General features: G+C 41.6%; 1 protein-coding gene across 9 annotated transcripts in view; it reads left to right on the top strand.

The window, feature by feature from the left end:
• The window catches only part of TRMT9B (tRNA methyltransferase 9B (putative)), a 72,306-nt gene that overhangs the window by 44,154 nt on the left and 11,665 nt on the right, over positions 1 to 16,487 (top strand). For 7 of the 9 annotated variants that reach the window (XM_055132116.1, XM_055132108.1, XM_055132124.1 and 4 more), the window contains 2 exons: positions 5,912 to 6,066; positions 13,392 to 13,565. In XM_055132116.1, coding sequence (XP_054988091.1) covers positions 5,913 to 6,066; positions 13,392 to 13,565 — 328 coding nt within the window. In that variant the 5' untranslated portion in view covers position 5,912. Of the gene's footprint in view, positions 1 to 5,911; positions 6,067 to 13,391; positions 13,566 to 16,487 lie in introns of those variants that run through there. The other 2 variants (XM_055132127.1, XM_055132125.1) reach the window with 2 other exon arrangements.

Raw genomic sequence — 16,487 nt, 5'->3', positions numbered from 1 at the left:
CACTATTTCAGCAGATCTTGTATTTTTATCCTTTCAGGAAGCTATTTACAATGATCTTATCTATCGACAATTAAGTGTGACTATTGCCACTTTATTTATTGTTTTCCGATGGCTTTTAAACTTTTGTTCTTTATTTCATCTTACTGTCTGTTATCTGATTTTTTTTAGTGATGAGTGAAGTATAACAACACTAAATAGCACGACTATTTAACTTGAAGAGTAGTTGTTTACGATGTGAAAGGATCATTTCAAAGTGTTCTTTAATAACAGAAAACAGGGAATGTCATTGAGATTTAAGGTCATGAGAGAAGTACACCAGGCTCAAAGCTAGCACTGTAAAATGAATGGGCTTGTTGGAGCTGAGTGGCACAGTGTCTGCCTAGACCCCACACAGAAATGAGAACTAGAAGGCCACAAACTGTACTTCCAGTCTCTCTCCTCCACTGGCTTTATGAAACATCACAGTGTTTTAACCCACTTTCCCAACTAGAGTAACATTTGTTTTATATATTATCATTATCTCTCTCAATTCATTCATATGTTCATGGATTAAAAAAAGGATTCCTAAAATAGACCCCAAATGACCACAGTCTGCAGTCATTCATGTGGTCAGACAGATCTTCAGATCAGATTCTCGAGAGGAAATCAGCCATATTCATGGGCCAGTTCCCTGTAGATCTGGTTTTAATATGGACTTGAAACCCAGTATTTGGAACTCATGGAAAGAAGGATCTAGAGTAAGAAGTGGATTCTCTGAGATCAGCAGTAACCATTCTCTGAGATTCCTTTTGGATGTGGAGCTAATATATATAGTCTCATACTTTAAGGAATTTTTTCAGTCTTCTTACAAATTGAGTACATAAATCATGCTTCTGAGATAATAAACATGCTTTCTTAAAATGACATGAGTCAGCCAGAGAGATAGTACAAAGTGTAAGGCACTTGCCTTGTATGCAGCCAACTCTGGTTCAATTTCTAGCACCACATAAGATTCACTGAGTACCTCTAGGAATCACTCTGGAGCACAGAACTAGGCCCCCTTTAAAAAAAAAAAACTACATGAATAAAGGATATTCAGAGAAAATAATTCTTATGTTTTTAGGACTTCACTGGATCGGAAACTAAATTCCTGTTTCCCAAAGTTTATTCTTAAAATTATTATTTCCTGAAAAGAAAGAGGTAGTTAAAGAAAGGAAAGGGTATAATAGGCTCAGTAATTTGAAATAAAATAGGTTTAACAGATCATTAGGGAGTCAGAAGGATAGTCAAACAGATGGAGTTCATGCTTTGCATGTGACTTCAACCCCTAGTACATAGTCCCTGATCTGAATGAGAATAGCCCCTGAAATGGTCAGGTAGGATCCAACAATAACAGCAACAACAACATAAATGAAAACAAGATTAGTTAAGACACTTCAGTATTTCCCATACCTGTATAATTCTGGTATACATTATCTCTGAGATTACAAGCCTTTGACTACTCACCTGTTTAATTTGGAGGATTTATGTACCTAAAAATTTGACAGTGCACAGATTAGGAATTCTGACTAAAATAAACCAAATCACATTTGCTTCCCCTGAGCCCTTCATTTGTACTTATCTTAATAACTAACCATATAACCAACTTCACAAGACCTTAATTTATATATACATATATTTATATATAATTTCTTTGGAAAATGTTGCTGAAATTTAGATCCATAGAGTTTAAAAAATATCATATTTAGACATCTCCAACTCTGAACTCAATAAATCACCTTAACTGTAAAATATAATAGATATTATTAGAAGTATTCACAATATTATATCACTGTTGTGACAATAGTCACAAATGGACTAGTCACAAACACTGTTAGAAATATCACTTTAAAGTTACTTCATTGAGTTGGGATGTAGCTTGGCCCTGTGTGCACCACTTTGCCTGTGTGAAGCCCTGGATTCAGTCCCTGGCACCACAACACTAAAAAATAATAAGTGACCTGGTAATAATAAAGGTCCAGCAATTTGAGAGGGCTTGACTAAAGATCTCCAATGTTTGCTTTTCAGATACTACAAGTTCTGAACTTACTGTGGAAGCAAAATGGAGGGAACTGAGTTTATATCTGTTACCACTTAACATCAGCCATTCGATAAAGTAACATTTGCTCATTCTGGCATTCACTTAATTATATTGCCCAGTTGATTCCTTAAGGGGAAAAATTTTAATAGACTTAAGTCTACTGAGATTTTTATTAAAAATAGAAGCACTTAGCTGGTTCTTCTTGTGTGTAGGCAGTGATAGCCAGCCATATGCTCCTTTTTTAAATATTAGTGGAGGGTGCAATATAAGCTGTTTCAGTTTGGGTGGAAATTTTGTCAGACCTCATGTTTGCCATGTTTTTGATTGATTTTTTTTTTTAGTCTGTGGGAAGGTCCAGGGTAATTAAGGGCAGCCTACTGATCATTTGTGTTCTTAAGAATAAATCCGGAGAAGCTCTTCCTGGCAGGAGAAGGAAGGATGGATTAGAATGTTATTATTTGGCATAAATTATAGTAATACTTATTAGCTGCAAGAGTCATATATGAATTGGATGCTAGAATTGGTGGCTAAGAGTGGGAGAAACAGGAGATTATAGTATCTCTCGACAAATATAAGTACGAAGAGGGAGGATCAAATACTTGTTAATGGAATAACTCATGCGATACCATTTTACCCAAGTGCTTCCTCCTTCCCAGAATATTTCTAGCACTTTTGGGTTAGCCAGGAAGGACTGAAGGCTATCTAGTGAAATACCTTCTCTTGCCACACTCTCATCTGCAAGCTTCTTCATATACAGTCCTCTCCCTGACCACATACAAAAAGAGTTCCTTCTTATAAGTGCTACCCTCTATACTGATGCTGAGCTCCTTTTCTGATTTGTGTGTGCATTTTCTTTTTGTTTTATTTGGGGGTCAACACTCAGCTATGCTCTGGCTCTGTGCTCAGTGGGGCTCAGAGTAACATATGTGGTGCTGGGGATTGAACCCAGGTCAGACAGATGCAAAACAAGGCTTTAGTTGCTATACTCCCTCTTGTGTGTGTTTTCTGAGGGTCTGCTCTGTACTAATTATTGGGAAATGATGGTGAGATGTAGGTTAGGACAGATTAGAAACAGCACTGTTCTTTCCCAAGATGCCAGAAACTGATCATATAAGCTATAAACTCCTTTGAAGAAGTCTAAGATACGAAGCAACAGTTTTTGTTTTTGTTTTTGTTTTTGCTTTTTGGTCACACCTGGTGTTGCATAGGAGTTTCTCCTTGCTTACACACTCAGGAATTACTCCTGGCAGTGCTCAGGAGACCATATGGGATGTTGGGAATCAAACCTGGGTTGGCCCGGTGCAAGGCAAACTCCCTACCTGCTGTGCTATCGCTCCAGCCCCAATAGTCATCTTTTTAATGTGACATAATTTAATTGAAGGGAAGGTATTTCAAACTCTTTCTCTCTCTCTTTCTTTCTCTTTCTCTCTCTCTCTCTCTCTCTCTCTCTCTCTCTCTCTCACACACACACACACACACACAGACACACGCACACACACACATGCACACCCAAAAAAATACTTCACAAAAATATTGTTGCACAATTCAGGCAAGACTTGTGCACCTTTGGGGCCAGACTGATAGTATAGCTGGTAGGGCGTTTGCCTTGTAGAAGCTGGGTTTGATCCCCAGCATCCAGTAAGGTTTCTCCCCACCCCCTGAGGTCACCAGGAGTAATCCATGAGTGCAGAGTGAGGAGCAAGCTCTCAGCACCACTAAGGTGGCCCCCCAACTAAAAAAGAGTAAAGCACCTCTTGGTGGGAATCTGATGGAGAAGGAACCCTCTCACTCTGTTGGTGGGTATGTTGTCTGGCTCAACCTCCATGGAAAACAGTATGGGGGGCTAGAGGGATAGGACAGTGGATAGGGCACTTGCCTCGCATGCAGCTGACCTGGTTCTAACTCCAGCACCACATATGGTCTCCCAAGCCTCGCCAGGAGTAATCCTTGAGTGTAGAACCAGGAGTAAGCCCTGAGCATTGCCAGGTGAGGCCCCAAAACAAAACACACCAACCAACCAAATAAAACAGTATGCTGATTTCTCAAAAAGAAAATTGAATTGCCCAGAACCTCGTGGCTGCTACTGTGGCCACACGACCTCATATCTCTTCATTCTCAGCAATGGAAAACAAATCATTAAATGCTTCCTTTCCATCAGGACCGACTCTGGGGGGGGGAGGGTGGAAACTCCAAACAATAATGGTGAGTTTTTTGTTTGAATGTAATGAAAGTAAAGAGAAAGTAAAGTGAAATTTATCAGCTACACAAGTGGGGTGGGGGGTTGGGGAGCTGGTGGGGGGAGGTTTACTGTGGTTCTTGGTGGTGGAATATGTGCACTGGTGAAAGGATGGGTGTTCAAGCATTATGTAACTGAGACTTAAGCCTGAAAGCTTTGTAACTTTCCACATGGTGATTCAATGAATAAATTGAACCGAATTGAATTGAGCTTCCATCAGACCCAGTGATTCCTCTTCTTGGGATCTATCACCAAGAACCCCAAAAACCAATTAGAAAAGACATTTACACTCCTGTGTTCATGCAACACTATTCACAGTAGCCAAAATCTGGGAACTACACACACACACACACACACACACACACACACACACACACACACAATGGAGTACTATTCAATTATAAGAAAGGATAAAATCCTCCAGTTCACTAAAACTTAGATGGAGTTGAAAGTGTTGTGATGAGAAAAATGAGTGAAAGAGAGGAGGACAAATACCAAACATGCAGAATATAAATGAAGACAGTAAGGGAGTAAATTCTAGCCAATGATAACAAACCCTTGAAAATACTATGCCCATAGATCTGAGTCTGCCAGGTTGAGTAGGGAGTGGAAGGAAGGAGCCTAAGTGGAGGGGCTAGATAGGGTAGTGGTAGTTTATTTCAGAAACATTAAAGTTAACATAACTATATCAGTATGCTGAGATTTTTTTAACCAAAATAAGGAACTTAGCAGCATTCCTAATATAGATTTAGCCAGGATATAGAGGAACTGCTGAAATTCAAATATAGTAAAAGATTGAATCAATAGGGCTTTGTAATTGAATTGGTGATGAGCTACCTGTTATAAAATTTTTAAATATCTAGTATGAGAAAGAAGGATTTTATGCAAAGTGATCCATCAGTAAGATTTTTTTATCTGACTCTAAAATTAAGGCATCTTCCACAAATGTACGATGATTAACTCATCTGTCCCCAAGCCAGTATTTCCTAAAAAGTTTGCGGGTTAAAAACTACTGCCAGGGCTGAAGCGATAGCACAGCGGGTAGGGTGTTTGCTTTGCACGCGGCCAATCTGGGTTCGATTCCTGGCAACCCATATGGTCCCCCGAGCACTGCCAGGAGTAATTCCTTAGTACAAAGCCAGGAGTATCTCCTGAGCATCGCTAGGTGTGACCCAAAAAGAAAAGAGAGAGAGAGAGAGAGAGAGAGAGAGAGAGAGAAAGGAGAGAGAAGATACAACTGCTTTCTTTGACTGTCTCTTCACAACTACAGTGAGGTTCTTGGTGAAGGGTTTGTTCTTTGCATCTTATAAGAAGCATGGAGGGGCTGGAGCGATAGCACAGTGGGGAGGGCATTTGCCTTGCATGCGGCCCACCCGGGTTCGATTCCCAGCATCCCACATGGTCCTCCGAGCACCGCCAGGAGTAATTCCTGAGTGCTGAGCCAGGAGTAATCCCTGTGCATCGCCGGGTGTGACCAAAAAAGAAAAAAAAAAAAGAAGAAGAAGCATGGAAACAGCACTTCTTCGCAGCTGCAGATTGCAGATTCCCGACGTGGGGATTCTGCCCCTGAGTTCCACTGTCTGCAGGGCACACTCTGACCAGAGTTCTTCTCCCAGGATGGATCATGAAGCTGCCCAGCTGGAGCGGCAGCACGTGCATGCTGTGTATGAGAGCACCGCTCCTTACTTCAGTGACCTGCCGAGCAAAGCCTGGCCTCGCGTCCGCCAATTCCTCCAGGAGCAGAAGCCTGGCAGCCTTGTAGCTGACATAGGTAACCCACCACCGTGCCACACAGGCAGAAATACATCCCGCCTTGTCTTTCCCTTGTAGATTTGTTTTCCTCCTAACCAGAAATCCAAAATTGTGTCCTTTCTACGCCAGCACCTAGATTGCACATTAGAGCAGACAGTCAAATAAGAATTTTCAAAACTTTCTCAGATGCATGTGAGATAATAGCAACCTTTGTACGTACCCTCCACTGAACTGACCTGGTGACGACAGAGTAAGGTAACAGAAATGCAATAAGTGCTTCTGAAATTAGCTGTTTAGGCTTGGAGACATTCACATGTAAAAATACCACGTTTTAGTGGGTCATTGAGTAGCTCTCTTGCCTTCTACAGAAAATCTAGCTGTGGAATTATTTTTTTAAAAAAAGGTTTTAGGGCTACATCTCATCAGTAGAGCACTTGCTGAACATCTGTGATACCCTGGGTTCAATCTCTAGTATTACAAAAAAAAAATTTCTTCAGGCTGGAGAGATGTACAGCAGGTGAGGCAGTTGCCTTGCATGTGGCCAGTCTGAGTTTGATCCCTGGCATCTCTGTTTCCCCAAGCACTTCCAGGAGTAGTTTCTGAGCACAGGCCCAGGAGTTAGCTCTAGGTGCTGCAGGGTATGGCCCCCCAACAAACAAAAGTTCTATAACTTTTTAATCTCATGCACCCTTTCCCTTAACTATTGTGTAGGGGTTTATTACTAGTGCCTGCCTTTACTTAGATCTGAGCTTCCTGTGTATGTGTGGGAAGGTGGTGACGGGTAAGCAGGGGGACACATAAGCAGCAGATTGTCATATGCTTTATACCACAGATTCAAAATAGAGCAAAGAGTAAGGCAATAAAACTATTAAAAGAGTACATGACAACTAGATTTTTTTTTAATATTCTTAGAGGGAAAAGACTACTCTAAATACGAGACCAGCAAAAGTCAGGAATCATGAAGTACAGTTGCTTGTTACTATGCAAAAATATATACATCCTATAAAGTTTCTGTGAACATTGAGTCACTTCCTCAAGGGAAAATGTAGCATCAGTTTCCAGTGTACTTCTGAGTATAACATTCTTAACAACTGAACAGTACCTAACAAGTTATGTGCATGTGTCTATCTCAAGGCTCCTTGTTACATACTGTTCACTCATTAACACTGACCTGTTGGCCCATTCACTGCAACTTGGGCCTGACCAAACCTCATTAATGCACCTTTTGTCCATAAGACAAGCTGCAGCTTAATTGTGCCTAGGGACGTAGACAGTACTCTCCCCCATGCTTGGGGACATCAGTGAAACAACCAGAAGCACAAAAATGCAAATGAAAAACCAACCCAGCATTAAATAGACTACCTGCAGAACATGTGTCGACAGCTTGAGAGCAGAAGGAGGGAGGATGGCACGTGTGCCTCAGGTCACTCGGAGCTGTCACTGCTGCATAGGTGCTCTGGCAGTGGATGAACCAGTGCCTGGTGCCAGGACTGACCGTGGGTGTCAGGCTTAGCAAGGAGGTGAGCATACCAATATGGAATCAGCCAGCAATTAGGATCAACTGTGTTGATTTATTTTTTGGATCATCTACAATTGGGAAGGAAGAGAGTGGACCACCCAGCAATTCTCAGGGTTATACCTGTCTCTGTGCTCAGGAGTGATCCCTGGTGGTGCTCCAGGAACCATGCGGGGTGCTGCGGATTCAAACTAGAGTCAGCCTCATGCAAAGCTAGAGCCTTACTTCCTGTACTCTTTCTCTCTCTGGCCCAGTGTGGTGATATTTTTAATCATAAAAACTTTAAATTTCCGGGGCTGGAGCGATAGCACAGCGAGTAGGGCATTTGCTTTGCACGCGGTCAACCCGGGTTCGATTCCCAGCATCCTATATGGTCCCCTGAGCACCACCAGGAGTAATTCCTGAGTACAGAGCCAGGAGTAACCCCTGAACATTGCCGGGTTTGACCCAGAAAAAAAAATTCAATTCCTACAAGAAAAAAATTTAAGCAAATTTGTATACAGAGTCAAAAATGCCAAACGCTAAGTAAAATACATATAACCTGTCTAATAGAGAACTTGGCTTTTGGGTCAGAGAGATAGTAAGAGGGGCTTATATAGCTGTCTTTGCATTCTCTGATCCTTTTTCAAACCCCAGCACCACACATGGTCACCTGAGGACTAGAGTGAAGCCCCAAAACAAAAATTTTAAAAAGGGGAAAAAGAGAGACTATACAGTGGATAAGGTGCTTGTCATACATATGGCCAACCTGGATTCGATCTCCAGTACCACAGTTCTCCTGAACACATCAGCAGTGATCCCTGAGCTCAGAGCCAGGAGTAACCTCAAGCACAGCTGGATACGGCCTTTAAAAAGAGAAGAAAGGAAAAAACCTGACTTCAGGTTCAGGGGAATGTCGAGAAAGATTTGGACATACCACTTGGTGGTCAGGGCTTTCCCTGACTCTGTGTTCAGGATCACTCCTGGAAACTCTTAGGAGGGGTCATATGCTGTGCCAGGGATTGAACCTAGGTTGGCTGCACATAAAGCAAGTACCTTAACCCTTGTAATATCTCTCTGTTTCTGTTTTCTTAATCTACAAAACATTTTTCAAAGCCAGTAAGGAAAAGCCCAACAACTCAAAAGAAAAAAGATGAAAGGATATGATCAAATACTTCTAGAGGATAAATTCTAATTACTTAAAGTTTTTCAATAGGTAATCCACTTCCGGGTTTAATAACAAAGTGGAGGTGTTGAGTTCCATTATTTATCACACAATGTAATATGCTATACAAATAAATAGACACATTCTGGACTAGAGTAATAGTACAGTGAGTAGGACATTTGTCTTGCAAGTAGTCAGCCTGAGAACAATCCCAGCACACATTTGGTCCCCTGAGCACTGCCACGAGTAATCCTGAAGCACAGAGCTAGGAGTAAGCCCTGAGCATTTCCGGATGTTACACAAAAACAAAAATCACACAGGTAATAAATACATAGAGGCAATCAATCTTCAGCTACCCATAAAGGATTTCTCTAGGATGTTTCACTGTTTCAGTGGTGCAACTCTTCGTGACTAAAATTGAATTAACTATACCATCCATTCCCCAATTCAGTAGCAAGAATTAAGTGGGCAGGAACTATAAGCTATAAGCTAAGAAAATAACTTTGGTGATTCAAAGGTAGCAGAAAAGGAGAATATTTTTAGGAAACACTGTGATCTCTGCAATTATAGCAGAATCTTTAGCTGAACTGAGCTGATCAACTAAGGCCATTAAACGATGTATGCAGAATATTCTCTGGTTTCACCTTATTATTTGGATTACATGCAAGTATGGTATCTTGCTAAGTGAAGTTAGTCAGAAGGAGGGGGGACAGGACCAGAAAGTTCTTGCTCTCATATGTGGAGTATAAAGAAACCTAGTAAGAGGATAACAAATGGCCAGTGGCAACAAATGACCCTGAGAGTCAGCCTACAGAACTTAGTCTTACAAAGGCAGTGCTGGTGGTAGGCATGCGAGGGAGCCCTGGACAGTGGTGGAGGGATACCCTGAAGGCAGGCCAGTACTGAAACATACTGTATGCCTGACACTGTCATTCATGGTGTTATAAATCTTGGTGCCTAAAAATCAAATAAAATAATAAGGAGGAAGAGTGTAGCTAATTTCTCTTGTGAGTAAGGCTACCTTTGACCAGATGTCAGACACGACAGTCCTCACAGGACTGAGCACTCGGTGACTATAATAAAACATCTCTCATTGGTATCCCCTTTGCCTTTAGCTCTCTATGTATTTGTTCCCAGTCTCTGGTCAGATTTTCTTTGCTAAATCACTATCTAATTATCATTCCTTCACTGGGTTCATAAAATTGTAGTTTTTCTAATCTTAGTGGGCATGGAGCTTACAGAATAAGACATATTCTCTCATATCCAGCCTCTAGGAATCAATGTAAAATAGGAAATAAATAAGCTTTTTTTTCTTCTTTGTTCCCCTGAGAAAAAAGATAATTATCTTTTCAGATAAGGTTCTTGGCAAAGAACTTTTCATTTTAGAAAATGTTGTTGTTGCTGCAGCAAACTTCAGAAGGAACATTCAGATTCATGATTTGTAGCAAACACTTGCCTACCTTCTAGCTCTAATTGCTCATGAGCTTGTTTTGAGGCAAAATATCTCTTTGAGTTAAGGCAATTCTGTTTTCTCCTTGTCCGTGGAGTGGTGTGCATTATAAACTGGACAGAGATGGAAGCATGCAGCCACTCCAGACACTCGGTGTTCTTGCTCCGGTGCCATGAAGGTTATCATTTAATGAGATTCTTCAAGGAGCAGAATTGCTGTGTACAGAGCTTGCCATAACATCAAAGATATCCTGATTTATTTCTTGTACATTTAAGATAATGGGTGACTAGGCTTGGCACTATCCCTGATTTCCTCATTAGGATAAAATCTTTTCCTCTGCAGTATCTCTGGGTATGCACTTAGAAATGGGTAATTGCATCCTAGTTAGGAGTTCCACTACTATCCTGATGCCATTAGAAATGAATACAAAATAAATCTAGGGTTCCTGGGCACTGGAAATGTTACAGGAGATTTGAAATGTCTTCAGTTTTCTCATTGCTACAGGATGCTCACTAAACAGGTCCTTCTAGCTCCAATTGCTCATGAGCTTGTTTTGTTAATATTTTTGAGTTATCTCCATTTTCATTTCTCTAAGTGCATTCCCCAAGCCATTTTTTTAAAAGGCCAAATTAGTTTTCAAGCCTACTTTTCTTAAAATATGGCTTTATCTTTAAAATGCTCAAGATTTCTTGGAGACAGAGGGATAATCAGAGGATAGGGTGCTCACCTTGCACGCTGTTGACCTAGTTTTGATTCCTGGCATCCTATGGGATCCTCTGGGCACTACCAGAAGTGACTCCTGAGTGCAGAGCCAAAAGTAATCCCTGAGCATTGCTGGGTGTGGCCCCAAAACCAAAAAAGTTAATAAATAAAATTTAAAAATAAAATGCTCAGGATTTCAATTTTAGAATACTTTTGTAAAGTATGTTTTTCCCTTGATTGTTCATAAATATTGGATACTTTCACTCAGCAATCTTAGTCACAGTGGTTCTGAAATCTAAAATATTTCTAAGGCCTCCATCATACATACTGAAATCGTGATATCGAAAACATTTTCTACTTACATATCTTCCACGGTCTCACCTGGCATTAAAGAACATTAATTTGGAGGTATGATGCCGCCAGCAGGTCAACCTGTACCTGCAGGGAGAGTGCATCAGCAGTCTGATGGTGCCTTCAAGCTTCCTGATACCCCCAAAATTGCCGCTGTGCCTTTGGCCGGACCCCAAAAACTTGGGACCAAGTTTACCAAGAAATTGAATGGCCAAAGGTTAGATATGCGGGAGCCACGCCCATAAACCACCTCTAGCTGAGCTCTTTTTGGCCTTATTTATTGGCTCATTTTTTGGCCTTATTTCAGAGACCCATAGATAAATCTTGAAAGAGATCAAAAGCCACAGTTAATTCCAGACCCATGTGAGAGGGAACAGACAGGGTAAATGGGGGGGAGGGGCAGGTCAGCCTAGAGCCCACCCAAGCAGAGTCCCTGGCAGCCGCTTGCTTTCACAATCCAAAATCACTGCCGTACCCCTGGCCTGACTCCACTGTCTCAGGATAGACCCCACTGAGACAAAATTCTGACATGCGGGTTTTGTGACTGAAATCTCCAGGCTTTCTCAGGGTTGGGAGAGCTAACTCCCCCGCACCTCCATGTACTTCCAGAAGCCTCAGCAATCACATCCACACTCCAAAGCTGTCACCCAGTTAAAAAGCTACTCCAGTCTTACTGACCCGATAAAAATACTGAATGCCCCAAACAAACACCATGACCTCTTAGTACCTATACTGCAAACCATAATGCACAAAAGGAAAAGGAGAGAGAGAGAGAGAGAGAGAGAGAGAGAGAAGGAAAATGCCTCCCATAGGATAGGCTGGGGTAGGGGGTGGGTTGTTCTGGGAATGGGGGCATTAGTGGTGGGAAATGTACAGTGGTGGAAGGATGGGTGCTGGATTATTGTATGACTGAAACCCAATTATGAACAGCTTTGTAATGGTCTATCTCATGGATATTCAAATTAAAAAATGTTTTAAAAAAAGTAATGTGGAATTAATGTCTGCTTCAGTCAGCTTAATCAGTGGCTGAATAAATAGTAGTACTGCTACATTATAAAAACTAACATTAATTCTGTTTTTAGTGTATCATATGATTTTTTAACAATACCTAACAAGAAAGAGTTATGAAAGAGTACTGTGACATAGCTCAGATGTGGGAAATTGATCATTTTTGTCTATCTGTGTGGGGCCACACTCAGCCCTGCTCAGGGGTTACTCTGCTCTCTGGGATCACTCCTGGCAGGGCTTGGGGAACTGGTCACATCTGGTGCCAGGTCACATCTTGGTTGGCTATGTGCCGGGCAAGAGCCTCACTAGCTTTGGTCCCAATTAATTTTTGAATAGCAGTAGATATGGTTTTCAGACAAGTATCAGGCAAGAAAACGGATAGCTAATGCCCATAAGAAAAATACCAGCTCTAAAAATATTTTTAAATAGTTCTGTTAGAAGAGATGATACAACATTAGATGATACAACTTCTGAGCAGCACCAAATAAGTGATGAAAGAATACTGTGACAGAGTTCTATGCTAAAATATACCAGGTACTGAGCTGGAGAGATAGCATAGGCATTGAGGCATTTTGTTTGCATGCAGCTGACCCTGATTCCATCCCTGTCATCACATGGTCCCCTGAGCACAACCAGAAGCAAATCATGAGAGTAGCTCCTAAGCATTGCTGGGTGTGGCCCCCAACACCCCCAAATAAAAACAAGACAGAGATAAAAGTATATTTGCAACTTAGAGAAGAAAAATGCTTACAGTGTTCACAATTATGCTGCAGCTTAGAGACAAACCAGGGGATATGTGGGTGAAGGTAACTTTCATAAGAGACTGCACTGTTCCTGACAGACAAGGAGCTCAGTGACCTGCAGGAGACCAGGTAGCACATTCTGACTGGGATAGCATGCCCAGATCTATGGACATTCAATATTTGGTATTTAATAAGCAGTATTAAATTCTATGTTAGATTGTAAACATTGGTAAATATTCAATAAATATTGTTTTAACCCCAATCCTTTTCCCTTCTCTATAGGAAAATATGTGAGTGATCTCTGCACACTTCTTTTCCTTTTGTGCATATCATGCCATGCTGTAGTCTGACTTGGTATTTCACATACACTCTACCTAGTGTCCACTCTCCCTTCAGCATTGCATGTAACTTTTTTTTCCCTCTCTTGTAGGTTGTGGGACTGGAAAGTATCTTAAAGTGAACAGCCAGGTCCACAGTCTGGGCTGTGACTACTGTGGGCCATTGGTAGAGATTGCTCGGAGTAGAGGATGTGAAGTCATGGTATGTGACAACCTTAATCTCCCCTTTAGGGATCAGGGCTTCGATGCCATCATCTCCATAGGAGGTAAGGCAGCCTGGCCACACATTTCCTCATCCCCATGAGAATAATGATACATGATTGCAGCCACTCTCACAACTCAACATCCATTCTTCATGGAAAGTGCTACTTGATTCAGTTTACCTATTTCTTAAAGCATTTCAGTCTGTTGGGTTATCTGACTAATATCAAATATACTTACAATGGTATATATGATTGCTCCAATTAGTTAAACCTTCAGAGTGCTATTGAGTTCATTTGATGTCTCATTCCAATTTTTTTTTTACTTAGGAGAAAGTTATTAGAAGATTTTATGCATTGAAAATAGTTCTTTATCATATTAGAATGAAGTCATATTCTTCCAATGTGAATTAGAATATTGGTGCTTATTACCTTTATGAGACCACAGGGGACCTTTTTTTTTTAACTTTGTGGTGAGATAGTTATGCATAACTTTTTTTAAATTTAAATATATTTAATTTTTTAATTGGATCACAGTGAGATACTCAGTTACAAAGTTGTTAATGATTGGGTTTCAGTCCTATAATGTTCTAACACCCATCCCTTCACCAGTATACAGTTCCCACCACCAATGTCCCCAGTTCCCCTCCCACCCTCACCCCCGCCTCTATGGCAGGTAGTTTTCTTCTCTTTTCTTATCTCTCTCTCTCATATTATATTTGCAATACAAATACTGAAAGGTTATCATGTATGTCCCTTTACCGACTTTCAACACTTAGTTCCTGCCAAAGTGATCATTTCCAGTTATTACTGTCATGCTGGTCCCTTCTCTAAGTGCCCTTCAACTCCTATACACTTGTAGCAAGCTTCCAAGTACTGACCAGTCCTCCTGGCCACAGGGCACCTTTAATTTACAAGATACTGTGGTACTTAATATTCTGCATGCTACCTAGAAGGATGTGCCGTGTGACAAGTCACTAGGAATACAGTTTCCCTGGCCCTGCTCCTGCACTGCATACTTCCCTCTGCTCTAACTGCTGAGATTGCTCCTAACAGTTAGGGAGCACATCCCTCATAGTTCCCCAACCAGATGAAAAACACATACAGTGCTATTCAAAAATTCTTGGTTGCACCAGAGAAGTAGTACAGCTGGTGAGGTGCTTGCCTTGCATGTAGCCAACCCAGGTTCAATCCTAGGCACCACATATGATGCCCCCAAGCCCTACCAGGAGTGATCCCTTAGTGCAGATCCAGGAGGAAGCCCTGAGCACAGAAATATAAAAATTGATCTATTTGAGGGGTCAGGTTGGGTAGCTAGCATAAGCATTAGGCATATGCCATGTGGCATAGACCCTTGTTCTACCCTTAGCACCACATGCAGCCTGCTTATAGAGTTACTGGGAGCAACCCTGGAGGCCTCAAACTACTACCTGATGGCCCCGGCTTTCCCAGGTACCACAAGGCCCAAGCTACACTGCATCTTGGGCCCGAGCCTTCGACCATCTGGCCCATTTGGCAGAGACTGACTAACTGCAGTCTGCAGATACCCAGAGCACCACAGGAGCTACCCCCACCTCCCCAGACTTAATCTGGGTCAGAAACAGCTTAACAGGCTGGAGCACATGCTTTGCACACAGGAGGTCTGGGTTCTGTCCCTGGCACTACTGATTCCCTGAGCACTGCCAAGAGCAACGCCCAATCACAGAACCTGGAGAACCCCTGAACACTACCCCATGTGCTCCCCAAATTAATCTATTTGAATATTATAAACATTGTCAAAGCAAACTGATCCTACGCAAAAGTGAGTAAGCAGGTAGAAATTTAGAATAGCTGGAAAATGGAATCTTTTCAACATTTTTTAGAGACTGTACCTTTAAATTGGGAGGTAACACAGGTTTGGATGTCATAATACAGAGCGAGGTGAGACTGGCAGGACACAATTGTCATAGAAACCTGTTCTGTGGCAGTCCCACTATTTTTGCTGTGGAACCTAAGTGCATTTTTTGATTTTAAGTATTAAGAGGACAAATTCTGGCTAAGCTTAGCAACTCTCTGCAATGCTTTGTACCTTCAGTCATCTCTGGTTGTTCATTCTATCCACTGAACTTCTTAGAAATCAGAATAATGTCAGGCAAGTGTAGATTTTGCTTTTTGTCTGTTTGTCTTAGTTTTAGGGCCCTAAAGTTGTGGCTTTCTGGAGTTGTGCCATGTTGTGGTCATGGGGGGTGGAAAACCAGCTTTGCTATTATGGTGAAATGCCCCATGGGAAATATTTGGGGACTAAGGGTTAGGTCCTTCTATACTTTTAATGTGTCTCATGACTGCCCAAAGAGGAAACAGAACCCTCCCCTGCCCTGAGTAAAACTAGGACTCACCTCCAAATTAACTAATAAACAAATGATCAGTGGGTGCTAGGGCAAGTCCAAGGGCTGGAACAGATGCTTTGCATGCAGGAGCCCTGGATTCAAGCTCTGGTACCACATAGTCCCCTGAACATTTCAGAGAATTATCCCCCCATCCCATAGAGCACCAAGTTTGGAATAGCTCCCTCAAACACCCAAAACCCTCTGCAAAATATTTTAAATATTTTTAATGAATTATATATAATAAATACATAAGGACCAGAGCAATAACACAGTGGGAGAGCATTTGCCTTGCATGCAGCTGACCTGGTTTGATCCCCAGCATCCCATATGGTCCCCCAAGCACCACCAGGAGTGACTCCTGAGCACAGAGCCAGGAGTGACCCTTGAGCATTGCTGGGTATGGCCCCAAAACTAAAAAAAATGTAATAAATGAATATAAAAACTTAACTTTATTTGAAACCCAGAATTCTGAAACATTGAAGACCTTTGGGACTTCTAAAGATAGATTGTAATGGTTAGATCAATAATACAGCAGGTAGGATACTTGCCTTATATGCAGCCAATCTGGTTCGATCCCTGCCACCCCATATGTTCCCTTGAGCCAGCCAAGAGTGATCCCTGA

Source organism: Sorex araneus, chromosome 1 (assembly GCF_027595985.1).
Source record: "Sorex araneus isolate mSorAra2 chromosome 1, mSorAra2.pri, whole genome shotgun sequence".
Taxonomy (NCBI): Eukaryota; Metazoa; Chordata; class Mammalia; order Eulipotyphla; family Soricidae; genus Sorex; species Sorex araneus.
Note: the sequence above shows the minus strand (reverse complement) of the source record. Positions and strands in the feature narration are given on the sequence as shown.